The sequence below is a fragment of the Schistocerca cancellata genome, chromosome 4 (genome assembly GCF_023864275.1).
Source record: "Schistocerca cancellata isolate TAMUIC-IGC-003103 chromosome 4, iqSchCanc2.1, whole genome shotgun sequence".
Classification (NCBI taxonomy): domain Eukaryota; kingdom Metazoa; phylum Arthropoda; class Insecta; order Orthoptera; family Acrididae; genus Schistocerca; species Schistocerca cancellata.
The window spans coordinates 859,516,179-859,534,384 of NC_064629.1; the positions used below are offsets into that span (position 1 = coordinate 859,516,179).

General features: G+C 38.1%; 1 protein-coding gene across 1 annotated transcript in view; it reads right to left on the reverse strand.

The window, feature by feature from the left end:
* Positions 1-18,206, reverse strand: part of LOC126184990 (forkhead box protein P1-like) — a 224,997-nt gene that overhangs the window by 187,053 nt on the left and 19,738 nt on the right. The window contains exon 2 of the mRNA XM_049927700.1: positions 9,680-9,739. Coding sequence (XP_049783657.1) covers positions 9,680-9,739 — 60 coding nt within the window. The remainder of the gene's footprint in view (positions 1-9,679; positions 9,740-18,206) is intronic.

Consider the following 18,206-nt stretch of genomic DNA (forward strand, 5'->3'; position numbering starts at 1 on the left):
TTACAAATACACAATAAGTGCACACTAGGTAAGGGGACAATGCTGTAAATGTCCTACAACAATGCAGCAAAGTAGCAGCAAGAATTCCATTGCTGAACATGTTTAAATGTATATGTGACAGACATATGGTCCAAGCACACTATTGTCACAACACGTGTTAATGACAGATGTCTGTTCAGTATTAATGATATCTTCATGAGGCAACATGGATGAACTTCACTGTGGAAATAATATGGTCAGAGCAGCATGTGTTTACAGTCATGGGTGAAGGGAAAGGCTTCTCTGGGTAGGTAAAAATAGGAACACGACATATAGGAAAAGTTGCATACCCATACTGAATAGTTTTTAAACCATCTTTCCTTTTCCTCTGATCATGTTGTGTGGTCCCTTAATTGCCTGAATCCTTGGTGGGGGCCTATCTTGCCATCCCCTTGGTACATGCTAGAGTCAGCTAATACTTCGAGGATTATTAATCCAGTGTTGACAGCAGATTGTTAAGTCTATCTTCTGCAGTACTGATTACTACAGATAGATCATCAGGAATAATTTAACTACGTCCCATTCCGTGAATCTTCTCAGTATTTCAGTGGAAAATGTTGAAAACTTAAAACTTCTGAATCCTCACATAGTAAAGTTCGAGTATGGTCTATCACAAAATAGTTTTTACTCACACTACCTATTACACATAAACACCATACATATATTCATCCAAATTAATGTTCAGCAGGAGTATGGTAATATATTAAATGGGAGACAAATGACACAATATATGTCCATTATTGCCAGCCTGGTTGTAGTTATTGCAGACATTAGTAAATCACATGAGTACACAGTTCAATGCAGTAACAGCCAACAAGTACATTGTGTATTAGTGGAAAAATATAAATAATTTAAACGAATAGTTTCAATGAGAAGTAGAATATTCAATTAACATTTTAGAAAGGTGACTCAGTGGCCAACATCATTAGATACCCAGAACATTCCAAGAAATTGGGAAACAGTAATGTGAAGAACAACAGTTGAGTTAAAATTAAGGAGGGGTATAAAGCAAGAAAAACATATAAAAATAATACTTAAGTTAGCTGGAAGACGGTCCATAGCAGAATTTCTACACCTTTTTAGTGCCAAGCCCATTTCAATTAAACTGTGAGGTGACAAACCCCATGAACAGCGTGAAATGGTCACAATCAACATCTGCGATTTTAAAACACTCAAGTTAATTAATGAAGATCAGAGCTACAGCAGAAGGCACTATATACCTGTTAAACAAATGTTTAAGGAAAATAGTCTTAATAGCAGGTTGAGTTCTTGCCCGGTGTATCCTGAGAGCAAGCTAAAAAGTTTTGAGTCTCTTTCCATGCTAGTGTAAATTAGCATAGAAAACATTTTTTCATACAATTAGGTAATAAATATGGTGTTACAACTTTTAATGCTTTCGTCAGTAAAGCAGAATACCCATTAAATACAGAACATTCTGTTTCTTGAACACTGGTTTTAAAGCTCTGTAGATAAATCTATCAAAAGTATCCTATAGTGCGAAAGTAAATTCTTGTACTTTACTTACATGAATATAAAATGTATCCCTAATACAATATTTATTTGAATTGAGTTTTGGGAAATATTTGTGAAAACTTTCACTAGGCATGAAAATACTGTGCAAGGTTTATAGTTAGGTGAGTCTGCATTACCATTATTAGTTTCATACATACAGATTGGCAAATGAATCATAGTTGTCATTTGAGCAATGTTATTTCCATAGCTATAATTTATTTGTCGTGACATGAATTTTGTTTTCTGTTTCGAATTACCTGTTCCAGGTTCCAGTCCAGTTGTAGGTCAGAAAGTAACTACCATTTTTAAGTCTGTACAAGTACAAGGTTAATTCCCTACATTTTATTTGGTTATCCCCATTTGAAATGTGAATACAAACAAAATTTTCAAACAGATGAAAAGAGTTTACAAGAAACATTTAATCTGTTAAGTGTTACAAGCTATGCTGAAAATTAACTGGTGCAAGTAAAAACTGGACATTGAATATGTGTGGTCCAAAACTTGACGGTGTAAATGCAGCTTCAATATAGCATTTATGCAGATTTTATTTCCTTTAGCTTGCTTTTCTCCTGGAACCAAGAAAAGTGTCTCTGTGTGAAGCAGGTGGGGATAACAATGCACATTTTTAGCCTTGTCTCTAAACAAACTATATGTGTGGCCCTGAAAGGAACACAAAAAAGAAACAATATGTAATCAGCATAAATACTGCAGTTTAATACAAATGTACAGCATGTGAATTGTTTGGCAGCTAACACCATGAGGTATCCTCCATGCAATGATAGCTGGTGCTTGCTACCTGTGATACAAAACATAGGTTTACAAAAGAAAAAGAAGGAATTAGGTTTCAATGTCCTGCCAATGGAGAAGGAAATAATCAGTGTCTTTTCTGATGGAAGCATTTCAGCACTTGCCTTAAGCCATTTTAGAGAAATCACAAAAAACCTAAATCTGGATAGCTGGATGTGGATTTGAACTTCCACATTATCACTGCACCACCAAACTCAGTTTTTTTTTTTTTTTAACGGGGGCAGGGGGGGGGGGGGGTGGAGAGAAATAAATGTCTCCTCTAACCTTAGGTTTAGGAATGTACACATCAAGAAGGTAGTACACAAGATGTTATCTTTTACTACAATGTTTCCATTTTGTCTAGAAGTAAAAGAGATGAAACTGAATTAAAATCAATAATGAGCAAATTCAAAGAATTCTTTGTGACTGTATCAAAATGTATATGCACTAAAAGTAAATAATAAAATGTGGATTGTATTTACTTAGAAAGACACTACATGTTCCAATAGAGAAACTCAGTTCTAAGCTGACAACCATGATAGACATTAATCATATATATATCAAGTGTCTCTCTCAAGAGATGTCTGATTAAATTTCCTGGCAGATTAAAACTGTGTGCAGGACCAAGGCTCGAACTTGGGACCTTTGCCTTTTGCAGGCAAGTGCCCTACCAGGCTGTGGCTAAGCCATGTCTCCACAATATCCTTTCTTTCAGGAGTGCTAGTTCTGCAAGGTTCGCAGGAGAGCTTCTGTAAAGTTTGCAAAGTATGAGATGAGGTGCTGGCAGAAGTAAAGCTGTGAAGACGGGGCATGAGTCGTGCTCGGGTAGCTCAGATGGTAGAGCACTTGCCCGCGAAAGGCAAAGGTCCTGAGCTCGAGTCTCGGTCCGGCACACAGTTTCAATCTGCCAGGAAGTTTCATATCAGCAAACACTCCGCTGCAGAGTGAAAATCTCATTCCGATGTCTGATGTTTTGGCAGACATCTGCACTTTAGATTTTTCAATGAAGTAATGGAGTAAATCTGAGAAAATACTACACGTAAAGTGTTTCACATGTAGCCCAGCATCGACAAAAAGCATTTATTTGTTTTCTACTAGAAACAAAATGTCTTTTAAAGTCAAATTTTATGTGTACATTTGATAGAGTGGTACTATATTAGTTTAATTTAATGTCCTATTATCGTATATGTATTAGCAGGAACAGCAAAACATGAGAAATGACCAGTACTACAGCAGTGACTGAGTAGCCCTGGTTTGTGTTGGTAGTAGATAGACTGTGTAGTACAGATTGGCATACGAGACAGAAAAAGTCAGGCATGGAAGACATGGCGAACTAATGTTTACCAATCTTTTGGTCTCTCTTTTTGTTACTGACTGCACTAGAGACTGACTGAGAGCAAATCGTATGACCACAGTACTAATACAGTCCAGCACAGCATTACTTTAAAGAAATTTTTGTAGAATTACCTGGTGTTTCAGTTGTAACAAAGTAACACATGCAATGTCTGACAAAAAAATGAAGCATCCAGAAGGAGAGGAAGACATGAAATGTAACTTCATGGGTTGAGAGGGCAACTGATGTTATTTCAGTGATTACTAAATCAAGTACAATTTACAAATGACTTGGCAGTATGAGCACACTTATCAGTATGATGTTGGACCCCCTATTGCCTGGATACATGCATTAATTCAATTGATGATGGTTTCATAAAGCAGTTGTATCCTCTCCTGAGACAAACTGGCCAACAACTGTTGAACTGGTCCTAGATATCCTGGATACTGACACTGGGAGAGAGTTGATGTCCATCTGGTCCCACACATGTCCTATCTGTGAATCTTACTGGCCTCAACATCATGCAAACAATTCATAGAGGCATGTACCATGTGTGGATGAGTCTTAACTTGTTGAAAAATGGCACTACCGTACCGTCTGATGAGAGGTAACATAGGGTACACAGGATGTCCATGATATAGTCACCATTATGCCATAAGAGTTCCCTGAGTCAATATGAGCCATGATCTGAAATGATGTCCAATGGCTCCCCACACCTTGATACCAGAAAAAACACCACTGTTCCTCAACAAAACAACGGAAGCATGGGACATCTCCCTAAGTTATTACTGTGCAAACAGGATTACGGTTATCTGGGATAGTGCAGGATCGAGATTCATCAGTGAACACAATGCAACACCAGTCATCAGCAATCCGTGCTTCACACTCGTGGCACCACTCTAAATGCAACTGTTTGTGTTGTGATGTTGACAGCACCTTACACATGGGATGGTATTCTCTAATCTGTCTGCTGCTCGTCTCTGACCCATGGTGCGATTACATATTCTCAGATGGCAGGTGCAGGTGTGAAAGGGTTATGATGTGCTCACTGCACAATACAGCTATCCTACCTTGTGGTGGTCAGATGTGGTCAACCAGAACCTTTATGACAAATATGCTTACCCTCATATTCCCTTGTAGTCCAACACTGGACCACTATCACACACAAATGCCACTCAAATCATGGTATTGTATGATTTGATCAGCTGGTCAAATGGAGGTCCACAATGAGGTCCCTTTCAAACTCCTTCAGGTGCTGATAACACTGTCTGACTTGTGTCTGCAGCAACTCCATGTCCTTCACAGTGATCATTCAACATCTGACACTGTTCACACCCCTTATTTTACCCCTGGTAACAACACGAAATATGAACAACACTAATGCACTCTGTTGGCCATTCTATCTGTCACAAAGAACAGCATCTCTAATCTTTTATGTACCCACCAATGCTATGTATGTGTACCAAGTTACATTAATATCTGACCACATTTATAATAGTGGGAACAGACAAATAGCAAATAATTTGTGAGGCAGTTGCAGTGTTTCTCTCTTTTTTTTAATTTAATAAACATTTGCTTATGAATGAACACAAAAACACAAATAATAAAATGTAAAGTAAACACATCTATTCGCCCTAAATTATTCATTAACTGTCTGTCAGTTTGGTTTATGAAAAGACTTTGTTATGGAAAAGTCATATCTGACATCACCAGACCATTTAATATTGCATTTCATAAATGTAAATAAGTAAAATATCCTGATTTTGCTAGTCAGGAAAATGAAGAAAATGAACATTATTCACTATTTGTTTCCTTCTATTACAATTGAGAAATGGTGTGAGTAAGAATGTGCAGTTAGATTTGTAAGATGTTCTCAACTCTTACGGGAATCATCACCTTAGCTGGCACGAGTAATGAGTGGATGGGCAAATATCTATTAGGAACATTGCGTACGTAGATTGTGGACAGTTGGGAATGTGGGTCTCACAGGAGGGGTGCAAGGGATAAGTCCCTGCAGTCGCGCTATTCATCTGTGTCCTCAGTGGCTCAGATGGATAGAGCATCTGCCACGTAAGCAGGAGATCCCAGGTTCGAGTCCCAGTCAGGATACGCATTTTCAGCTGTCCCCATCAAGGTATATCAACAACACCTCTCGGCAGCTGAGGGTTTCAATTAATTATCATTTAGAATGAAAAATGTTCTTACCACAGCACAAAAAAGGCAAATACTGTATATCCTGGGCAGAATTAAGGATGTAAAAGGATGGAACTAGCTTTTTGGCTTATCTGACAGCTTCAGAGACATATTTGCACTTTTTTATGAGTTAATCCTACTTCCTCACTGCAGTGAGCTCTCTTAGGCCCACCCCCTGTTACACATGTCATGTGGGGTGTAAGAACAAAAAGACACAAATTTGTGTGCTTCTAGTGAGTGGGATGCATCTACAATAGATAGCAGCAGAGTTGGAGGGCACCTATAATAGTAAGTATCCTAGAGTGAGGATGTATGAATCCTAAACTTTAATGACACGTTGTGTCACATTGGTTGGATGACATGATGGTATATGTCACATTATGTGACATAACATCAGGTATCATGTTACTTTACTTGACACTATACATTATATTACATGACTAATACTAACAAGTAAAAAAGTGTGAATATGACAATGTTCTGATTTAAATGTCTTTGAAGCTGCCATATACGTCAAAAAGATAGTTCCCTTTCTTTTAGATCCCTAAAGTGTGAATATGACAATGTTCTGATTTAAATGTCTTTGAAGCTGCCATATACGTCAAAAAGATAGTTCCCTTTCTTTTAGATCCCTAGGCATATCCCAGGGCATAGTCATCTTTTTGTGCTAACCATTCTGGTTACTGTTATATTTCAAGAATTCTTAAAAGATAATGTAATACAGAAACTCTGCTATGTTCCTATCATCCATTCAAACACAACTGACTGGGATGTGAGTTTCTGTTTTGGGGTGATACAAGAGTAGCACAAAATTCATTTAAACTCCAGCTGAAGACTGTAAATACTGACACGAAAGAGGCTAGCCAAAGGGAAGCACGTACTGAAATGTTTAAAGAACTTAAAAGCATGACACTCCATTTATACATATCTATGGCAGCATCTTTTCCTAAAAACCATGCAGACATTCATCAACACTAAACAGCCATATCTATAATCATTAAAACAAAAATTATTTTCATGGGAAAATGCACAGGAGAACCCTATAATAGAACAGTGTATTTTATCAAATAAAATTTTAATTCAACATTTTGCCTCAAAAGTCAAAGACTTGTCACAGTGGTAAATTCAAAAATGAATCAAAGAATGTGTTGACAACCAGCAACATTGATGAATACATGAATAATCAACATCAAGTTAAAAGTGCTACCCCTCTCCCTATCTACCCCTAAAACTTGTGCATTTATATATTTTTTGTCTTGTTCAAAAATGGTTCAAATGGCTCTGAGCACTATGGGACTAAACATCTGTGGTCATCAGTCCCCTAGAACTTAGAACTACTTAAACCTAACTAACCTAAGGACATCACACACATCCATGCCCGAGGCAGGATTCGAACCTGCGACTGTAGCAGTCGCATTTTGTCTTGTGTGTTTATACATTTTTTTGTATACAATGTATCTGCCAATATTAAATGTGTTTCTCAACTTCATACTTATTTGTAAATGTGATAAGATCTTGACTAATGCCATTCAATTTATCAGTGTTTAACATATCATTAATGATGACACCATGATGAGAAGCTTACTCATTCCATGAAGCACCAATAAATAATGCCAACATCCACAGTGGACAAACACTGTTGTGTGATGTGTAATTATGGTGTGCAGTGACCTGTGTAGTTGCTTGTCATTACACTCTATACACATTGTTTATATTGTACAACTTGTGTGTATTCCACAAATTGTATCTGCGTGTATTAACTATTTACTACATGTTCATATATTTTTCAGTGTTATTTTCAACTTAACTGTTGATTTTTGTACAATATTGCCTGAAGATTTTTAAGTGTAGTAGTTATTTTCATTCATGTTCTATTTAATGTCTGAACTCTGATGAAAATTCTGTCAGTTACTTATTGGCACAAATGCAAAATAAGTGCAAACAGGAATGAATTATGCATTAACCTAACTTTTCAGAATGGTACATATGCATCTACTAAAATAAAGTTGGACAATTGCACTGCTGAAACAGTAGCTCCATTCTCCTGATCCATTGTTGCCAGTAAAGATCTTTCAGACATGCTCCTATGACCACTTCACTCAACATCATAACTATATGTTGATTGAAAGTATGCTTTTAGGTCTCTCAGCTGTGTACCAGTATCTTTCCTAAGACTTGTCAGGTGCATTTTGTCTGATGTTTCAGTAGCTATTTGTAGTTTTCTTTATGCACTGTATATATGGAGTCAGCCCAAACAAATATTGCTCACCATGTTTCACACAGTACCTAGGATTGATGGGGAACATCAGTTTGTGTCTCAATAAAGACAAAACGTTTTTTTAAAGTGGAACATTTGTACCTATTTCATAAAGACGTTACAAATTAGTCCAGCGTGATATTTGGTTTAACAATATGCATTAACAGGGGCAGCAAAACACAAACACTAACATGCATCTTCTGCAGCAAAACATAAAGAGTAACCTGTATCCCAACAGCGGCTCAGTAGTGCTGTCATATGGCAGTACCAGACAGATAGCATGAAATGGATCAATACACAAGAAAGGGAAAGTTGGACTTTGAAGACATGGCAAAGATATGTTCACTGATACTTCAGTGCCTGTTACTGTGGGTAGCTGATCAAGAGCAAGCCATCTAGCCATGATACCAATACAACCTTCAATATCACTTTCAAGCCATCCTGAAAATTTGTTTTGAACAACTGATCAAGAGCAAGCCATCTAGCCATGATACCAATACAACCTTCAATATCACTTTCAAGCCATCCTGAAAATTTGTTTTAACATGTGTGATTTGCTGTCTTTCTTGTGTCAACCTGAACTGTGTTGTCTATCTGCTATCACCATGTAGACTTCACTATACTCAGTTACACTCAGTTGCTGCTGGAGTACTGATTAGTGTTTGTGTTTTACTGCATCTTTTAATACCTATTGATAAGCTAAACATTGTACCACATTAATTTATAAATGATCTATCAAAAGGACATATAAATTTCCGGTTCAAATAAAATTTTTCTTGAAATGAGAAACAAAATGATATTTTCTTTCGGAGCTTGGTGTTGTATGAAAAATTTGATGAGTATTATTCATTTGGGGTAACTCCATTTATATCGTGCATAACTGAAATTCAATCTATCTACCAAATCACTGGGGAAAATGTACATAATGACTCTATTAAGCAAAAAATCATTCAAAAGGATGTGGATTGCTTGACAAAATATCCTAACAGCAAGGTCTATTGTTGCACTAAATTTCTGACATAAATACTGCTTATTAGGAAACAGAGAACTTTCTAATTGCTTTTTGAATTGTAGTTCATATTAAACAAATAATACCCCACAAATAATTTCATTTAATTGTTTTTACGTATCAGACTGACAAATAAGGTTGTTCATTGGGAAATTTAATTCATTAAGGTAACGAACATCAACAAATGTTATGTTTCCTGATGCTCAAATGTTTTTTGTATTTGTTCGTCCATTTTTGCCTGTCACAGACAGCTTACATTGTAGTGGCATCAAGAAGTCAATTGTTACTGGTAAGGGGAAAGCAATGTGTATTGACCCACATGAACTGAATGTCACGTTACAACTGAAATGCATGCATATTGACTAGAGGAAGTGAATAAAATCAGATTAAGTACACTGCCAAAACAAATAAGTGGAACTTTAAGCACACAGATTAACAATCACATGGTAAACTCATGATATTTACAGTTATGGAGGCCTCTCTATCATTCATAAATGCTAGATTTATTTTAAATTTCTTACTAATGAAAGTAAATATGTTTACTACTTACCACAGACTTCAGTGTGAGGTAGTTGAATCGATCACTGCTTGCATGGTCACCTGTACTTTCCTACAAGAAAATAAAGCATTAAACTGGTTCTACATTCCCAGTGTAGAAAAAAAATTCTGTGCATATAATCTCTTTTGTCACATCATTAGTGTGCATAAAAATAATAACTGAATAACTGGGGGAGAGAGGGAGAGAGAGAGAGAGAGAGAGAGAGAGAGAGAGAGAGAGAGAGAGAGAGAGAGGAGGGATTAAAGAATACCCTGTCATATTTAGTGAAACTTATCTTATTCTTTGGTTCATTAACATTCTGACATGTTTTGGAAAGTTCTCATTGTTCTAAACAAATTCATCTATTGAGTTCTATTTCTAATGGCATGCAAGATATTCTGTTTATAATGCAAAACGAGCTTCAAACATGAATTATTGCACAGATGGCATGAAAAAAACACTACCTTCAGCATTTTTCTGATACTCGTGTAGCCTAACTGAAGTACTGCACATGCTCATAACCCTAAAATATGGTTCATTACCCTCAACCAAAGAAAGTGATGCAGACATCTGCTATAATTATTTATTTTAAAACACCACAGCTCATTTTCTACTCCATCATCATTTGATCTTTAATGAGATATGAAACCTTGATTTTCCTGCTTTCTTCACTAACCACATGGTACACATAGGTAGAATCTGCAATTTCATATTGACATAGCAAAAGTTAGCAATACTGAGCATTTTGAAGAGCTCATAGATCTTTGAGATAGTGAATGATCTGCAGAGGTTGTTAAATTTTAAAAAGTTGTCAGGAAGTTTAATGTTGGTTCAGTTTTTCTTCGCCCAATGACAAAAAAGTTAAGTGTGTGTAAGGAATGGTACACTGTAGATGCAGTTTGCACAAATAGATAATGTACCACCAATAGGTATGTAAGTGATTAGAGTTGGAGTGATCTGTGGTAGCTCAAACAGCCACCTAATCACTTCATATTTTCCCCAGAATATCACATTATCAGAAGCACTGGGTATTCAACTGGTGTGCAATGTAGCAAATAGTAAGTGAACACTGTGAAAGTCCATGGGAAATACCACATGCTCATTAGAAACAACATCACCAACAGATGACAGAGTTTGAAAGGATCATCATTTTGGCCTTCACGGACCAAGCTGGTGGAATTGTGAAATATCCAAGTGCATGAAGCATTCAGATGTGACAGAGGACCCAAGCTGAACTTAATTGGAAGGTAAGGGAAATCACATCCATCATAAAGGTTCTGGTCAATGTAGGCCTCACCACACCAAGATAGTATTACCATATTGTATGGCAAGCACATCATAATATCTTGATAGCTGTGCCTGCTTACTGAACACAAGTAATGAACTCACATGTAATGCTGCACCATTGGTCTGAGACTAGCAGAAGCCAGACTGATGAATCACATGTTGTTGAGATATTTTCTTGGCCAGCAACATCCACCAGTATGCCCTCAATAGAACTTCTGTGGGACCAACTCAGATACCACTTTCATCCCAGTACCAAGACCCAAGATACTGAGATGCAGTTACAAATGTTGTGGGGCAGTTAAGCTCATGAGATGGTAAGGTGTATGTATCATATCCTTCCCAATCACACGAGTGCACGTATCCACACCCAACGGGATGTAACATCTCACACACAAGGGATTAGCCATGTGCTCAAGTGCAAATTGTTCATTTAACTCGTATCTCATCAGCGTGTTATGCCCTTAGAGTCCTGTCACCAGCATGTAACAGCTAGTGTTTTTTAGCTGCACACTTGTACTAATCACATGTATACTCAATTTTTAGTTATGGAACTCTTTTCCGGGGAACAAATACACGAACACAGATTTCAAGCTACAGAAAAGGGCCATAAGAATAATGATCAAAAACAGTAATCGAGCTTGTTGTGAAGATCTGTTCAAAACACTGGGAATTTTAAGTACACCATGTGAGTGCATGTACCAGTCAGCTGTATACATCAAAAATAACATTGATAATTACTGTACAAACAGTGCTGCCCATGACCAAGAAATGAAAGATAGACTGAACTTACATTTAGCAAGAAAGGATAAATGAACAACTCAAAACAGTATTTTATACCAAGGAATAAAACTGAACCATAAATTAGCCAAAGAGATTACTGAAACAAACTCATTTGAAAAGGCAGTTAAAAAACATCTGTAAAGCAATGCAGTCTATGCATTAAAGGATTACTTAGATAACAAAGAGTTGCGGTTTGGTAAAAATTTAAGACATATAAACAATAATAACAAGACATATTATTTCACATAACATTTTCACATTAAGTTTTTCCTTTTTTTCTTCTCTGGAAAAACTTACTCCCAAAGCTATACAATGCATAATACTAACACCGCATCCTTTTTCTGAGCTCAACATCTCACTCGTTACATCGGGATACTGGCTCAGTTTTTCAGGCTAGCAAATGCAAAGTTCGGATACAAAAAACTGAAAACAGGCATTGTCACTATGGTCCTGACATCAGCTGATAGTGTGTGTAATGTTACATGTGGTTTTTGCAGTGACTATGAGTGAGAAATGAATGAACAGTGTAGTATAAACCTTTCACATTACTAAATAACTTTGTAAACAGTATTGTACACCAGGGATAAACTGAATGAGGTAGCACTGTTTTAAACAGAGTGGCCTCGTATTTGGGAGGTTGGAGGCTCCAGTCTTCATCCAGCCTTCTTAATTTATGTTTTCCATGTTTTTTTCTAAATTACTTTAGGCACATCCTGGGATGTTTTCTATTATAAGACCGTGGTCAACTACCAGTCCCTTGTCAAACTAGACCTGCAAGTATGCAAATGCCTGCATATATGAATTACATTGTTTTTGTTGTTCTGTCCAGTCACAGTAATGTGACCACCTGTTAAAAGCCTGAATAACCACCTTTTGCAGCACGGACCACTGTAGCACGTGCAGGAAGGGAGTCAATGACGTTCTGGAAGATACCGATAAGAACGTGGATCCAGATACCTACATGTGAGCTGTGTGACACACTGCACTGTCCTGCTAATAGACCCTATCGTGCCAAGGGAAAAACAAACCACAGTAAGGGGTGGGCACGGTCCCCGAGGACAGAGGAATACTTGTGTCGATCCACTGTGTCTTCTAGAATGACGAGAACACCCAGGGTATGCCACAAAAACATTTCCCATACCAAAATGCTCCCTCCTCTGCTCTGGATCCTTCTGACGATTGTTGCAGCGCTATAAATGCCAATGGCCTTCTGTCCGATGGGGCATAAAATGTGATTCATCTGAAAAAGCTACCTGTTGTCACTAAGTGGATGTTCAGTTGCGGGCCAGCCGTGGTGACCGAGCGGTTCTAGGCGCTTCACTCCGGAACCGCGCGACTGTTACGGTCGCGGGTTCGAATCCTGCCTCGGGCATGGAAGTGTGTGATGTCCTTAGGTTAGTTAGGTTTAAGTAGTTCTAAGTTCTAGTGGACTGATGACCTCAGGTGTTACGTCCCATAGTGCTCAGAGCCATTTGAACCATTTTTTGTTCAGTTGTGGTACTGGCATATAGATTCCACCTGTCGTCACTGCTGAACAGCAGTCAGCATGGGTGCACGAACCGGGAGCCTGCAGCAACATTCGGTGAACATTCATCGAGTAGACACTATCGGTAGCCCCTCGGTTCGTCTAGACAGCCAGTTGCTGAACAGTTGCACATCTATTTTCCCGTACACGTATCCACAGTCGTTGTTCACCTCTGTCATTTACGTCCCGTGGTGTGCCACAGTTGCCTCGGCGCCAGTTTTATACAGCGCCATTTTGCCTTGCACAGTATATTTAAACCACCGCGGCACGGGAACAGTTTACAGACTAAGCCGTTTCGGAAATGCTTTGACACTTGGTCCGAAAACCAATGATCACGCTCTTTTGGACTTCAGAGAAATCACTCTGATTCTGCATTACGACAACGACTGCACTGTTTACCGCATCCCCCCGACACACTTTGTGTACCCTCCACTGCTAGTGCTTCAATCTGCCGTCTATGTTTCGTTATTACACACTGACGTCGAACAGAGGCGGTGACTGGATCGTGTAAAACAACATAACCTCTCAAATGGTGAAGTTTCATTTCAAATTTCTCCTCCCTGTCGAGGTGCATTCTATGTAGTAATAGTTGCTGATGTAACACTATTATGTTCAGTGTTATACAACAATCATTCGAGTGTTGTATTTATAAGGAAAGTCAGTTATGTTTGCAGTAGCAGTCTACTGTCCAAAATACAGTATGTTGTTCAAAAGACATAATCCTTTTTTAGTTGACACACTGAACTACAGAATAGAAAAGTGATGTTCTAGATATTTAGTTTTCTTAAGTTTACAGGAGAGGTGAAAGATTTGAAGACTATGATGAAAAAGAGTTGTTGGTCGATTGATACACTAACTAACAAAGCTTAAGAACCTGGAGGGATATGAGAAACTGAAATGACATGTCATGCACTGAGATGGTACCGATTTGTTGTTTTATTCCAGTGATTACAAAATCAAGTTAAATGAACAACGAAATTGGAGGACCTACTACACTTCTCAACCTTTGACAATAGATTGTTGCACCCTTAGCTATTAATTCGTGCTTTGCTACTGTTGGGAATGACGTTACACACCATTGATTCCCTTCTTAAGTAAGATGGCAGTAAACTGTTGTAAATGGTCCTCGATATCCCATAAAAAGTCACTGGGATGCAGCTGACGCCCGAACTGATCTGACATACGTCCGGGGATCTTCCTAGCTAACAGTGTAACCCAACATCACGTACAAAGTTCACAGAGACACATGATATTTGTGACGAGCGTTGTCGCTTTGAAAGATGCTACCAAACTACTGCCTCATGAGAACCAACATACGTGAACACTGGATGTCTGAAGTACTGCTCTGCCATCAAAATTCCCTGAATCATTACCAGTGGGTACAGTATGTCTCCCCACACATGACACTAGGGGTAATCCCAGTGTGCCTTTCATTGGCATAATGTGAGCTTTCCCTCGGTTCCATCATACTTGCAGACGATGGCCATTTAAGTTAGTGCAGAGGCGATATTCATCGCCGAAAATGATGTGAGCTCACTGGTAAGTAGTCCATGCTTCCTGCATACGGCACCATTCCACATGCAACCGTCTGTGTTGTGGTGTTAATAGCAGTAATTGCATCGGATGGTGACTGAGTATAATGGCTTCTGCTAGTTTCCGAGCAATAATGCAGGATGTGTCATAGCGAGTCCATTGATTATGTTCAGGTGGCAGATGCAGACGTGAAGGTGTTACAATGAGCTAGATGCTCAACAGAGATCATCTCTTCGTGCGGTCAGACTTGGTCGGCCAGAACCTCGACAATGCGTACAAAACCATTATCGCATTTTCCCATTTATTCCAACATCGAGCCATTGCCTCGGCCGACCGCTCACCTCAATATTCATTATTTTACCAGCTGGCGACATGCTGACCCACAATATTGCTCTTTACACGAGTACGCAGATTCTTACTGGCAATTTGCTGTCCTCATGAATCATCTCACGCATGCATTCCCAATACATATCCTCTGTGGCATAGCTAGCGTGGATGGCACCTGGGACGGATATCAGCGGTGTCACCCCACTAACAACAACTCTTAAAATCAGTAAAAGTGGGTACATTTCAAGTATGAATTTAAATAAGACAAATGAAGGCCTTAGAGTCATTAATCATCAAATTGCCATATGTAATAGTATTCTTTTATCATGCATTATACATTAGTATATAGTATTATGCAATATGCATTAGTATGTAGTATTATACTCTATACATTAGCTTAAATACTTCAGAAAAACATTTACTAATGCGAGACACAAACACTTAAAATTTCTTTCTAGCTTTACCACCCGCAAACTGATATCAAACATTCAAAATTAGTATTTTGTGTTGCCTCATGTTCGTTAGTTAACATGAGAAAGTTATTTAGCCTCCTGTTGTTCATTGTTCATAATAAGTAATTTTTAATTAACTTTAATTTAAACTCCTTAGCTTAAATACTTCAGAAAAACATTTACTAATGCGAGACACAAACACTTAAAATTTCTTTCTAGCTTTACCACCCGCAAACTGATATCAAACATTCAAAATTAGTATTTTGTGTTGCCTCATGTTCGTTAGTTAACATGAGAAAGTTATTTAGCCTCGTGATGTTGATGTTTTTGGTTTTTGGGGCGCTCAACTGCGTGGTTATCAGCGCCCGTACAATTACCCAATCTTTGCTCAGTCCAATTTCGCCACTTTCCTGGATGATGATGAAATGATGAGGACAACACAAACACCCAGTCATCTCCAGGCAGGTGAAAATCCCTGACCCCGCCGGGAATCGAACCCGGGACCCCGTGCTCGGGAAGCGAGAACGCTACCGCGAGACCACGAGCGGCGGACTATTTAGCCTCGTGTTGTTCATTGTTGATAATAAGTAATTTTTAATTAACTTTAATTTAAACTCCTCTCACATTACGCAATTGACACGCAAATCGTCATAAGTAATTTTACAGGAGTATAAGATTTGGAAGAGAGTCTTTAAAATCCCATTCCACGATTGATTTCAAAATGTCAAGACATGCCCAATCAGAAACTGTAACAACTGCCGCTTTTTAATGTCTTCTAACCCTTGGAATCCCATCGAGGAGTTCTCCTGATTCTTCATCATAAAAACCAGTGCATTTTGAAACAGCTCTGGTCTTAGTGTGGGTTCTTTATCGGTGGCCAATTCACTAGCCATTCGTTTTTTACGACTAATTCGTCTTTCTTTTGCAGTGCCGTATTCCTCTGACTTTCTCGCAGCAAGGCGTATTGCCTCTTCAACAATATGACCTCGTTTTTGTTCAGTATAAAGACGAAGTACGCCTATTTTTGTAAATAATTGATCAAGACTCAGGCCTTTACTTTACAATGCAAGCCGAGTACAATTTACTTCTCTCAGCACATCATTCCAAAAGTAAAGATAGCACAGAAATTTAAAATTACATACAGCAGGTATAAGATTTTGTGCAGCACCTCTGATCACATAATATGTCAGTTAGAGTGACAACCTCATAAAAATTTTCTGCCAGAGCTTTTACTGCAGCATAGTGAGCACACGTTGTTGAGAGTCTTTTAACAGATGTTTTGCTGTGTTTGATAAGAACATCGCAAAGACTAGTGGCAGCAGAAAAAAAAAATGTAAAAGTGGTCTCCACTGTTCCGAAAATGTTACACAAGATACATTCTGCGCAAAGGAATGTTGCCCACATAAATTAATTGAATGATCAATACATCCAACAAAACGACTTTATTGGCCATATAGGCCTACATAGTTCATAACAGCTGCATTGTCATATACTTGGGATCGACACATCATAAAGTCTAAATTATCATTTTCAAGCTTTTAAGAATTTAGTCACTTACATCAACAGCTTTCTTTCTTTTAGAGGAAAAAATCCAAGAAATACTTCTTTTAATTCCACTTTTCCGTTATCATCTTTCACGAAACGAATCACTTCAGACATCTGATCAATATATGAAAGGTCAGCTATGCTGTCAAACATAATACCAAAACATTAAGACGATTTGATTTCTTTACGTGGTCCGCTAAAACATTTATAAATTCATTCTGTACTTCTGGTGACAAATGTGACACTTTTTGAGATTTACCATATTCCTAGTTCCATATGTGTTCCTTCAACACTACATCATATTTTGACAGTAGTTTCATTGGTCCTAAGAAATTGCCTTTATTTGTAGAGCCTTGTCCTTCATCGTGTATCCATTAATTGCAAGGCTGCGTCATCTATTGTTTTATGCAATTTCCAAAGTTTTCCAGTTTTCACGACTTTCCAGATATTCATTTGTAGGTTCCTAGTGGGCCGCTTTAGGATTCAATTTCCACCACTACTAAAATCCAGTCACAAATGTAGATCTTGCATTAATACTACTGGTGATAGCAAACAAACGATGGAAGAAACATTAGAGGTTATTAGTTGGAGAGTAAACCATCCAAGACCGTAGTTTTTCACCAGTGAGCATCACGTTATAAAACCATTTCTTTCAAAGATACCGCAAGTCACCTTTTATTTTTAATCCGTGCCTAGATACAGAGCCCAATGGCCCTTCTCTGGTTTGGAAATGTTCCTTTCCTTTTTTCATGATCGCAATGCGAACATAACCAGGAACAGGTACGCTCCAATGAGACACTTCTCTCAAGTCCTGCAGAGACTCATTTACATTATTACAGTCTTCGATAGTAATAAAATTATCAGTATTATCGCAGCCATTTTCAGTATTTTTTTCTGATTCGTCTGCTTCTTGCGTTATCACCACATCTGTATTGTCGCTGGTGCCTTCTGAAGACGAGCTGATATTATCCGAATCAGTCCTTGCATCAGTGTGAGAATCAGTTTCTTTTGACGAATTTTGGCTATCATCAATTCTTGTAACATTTTCTAAGATGGCGCCAGAAACGCTCTGAAGTGCATCAGTTGTAAC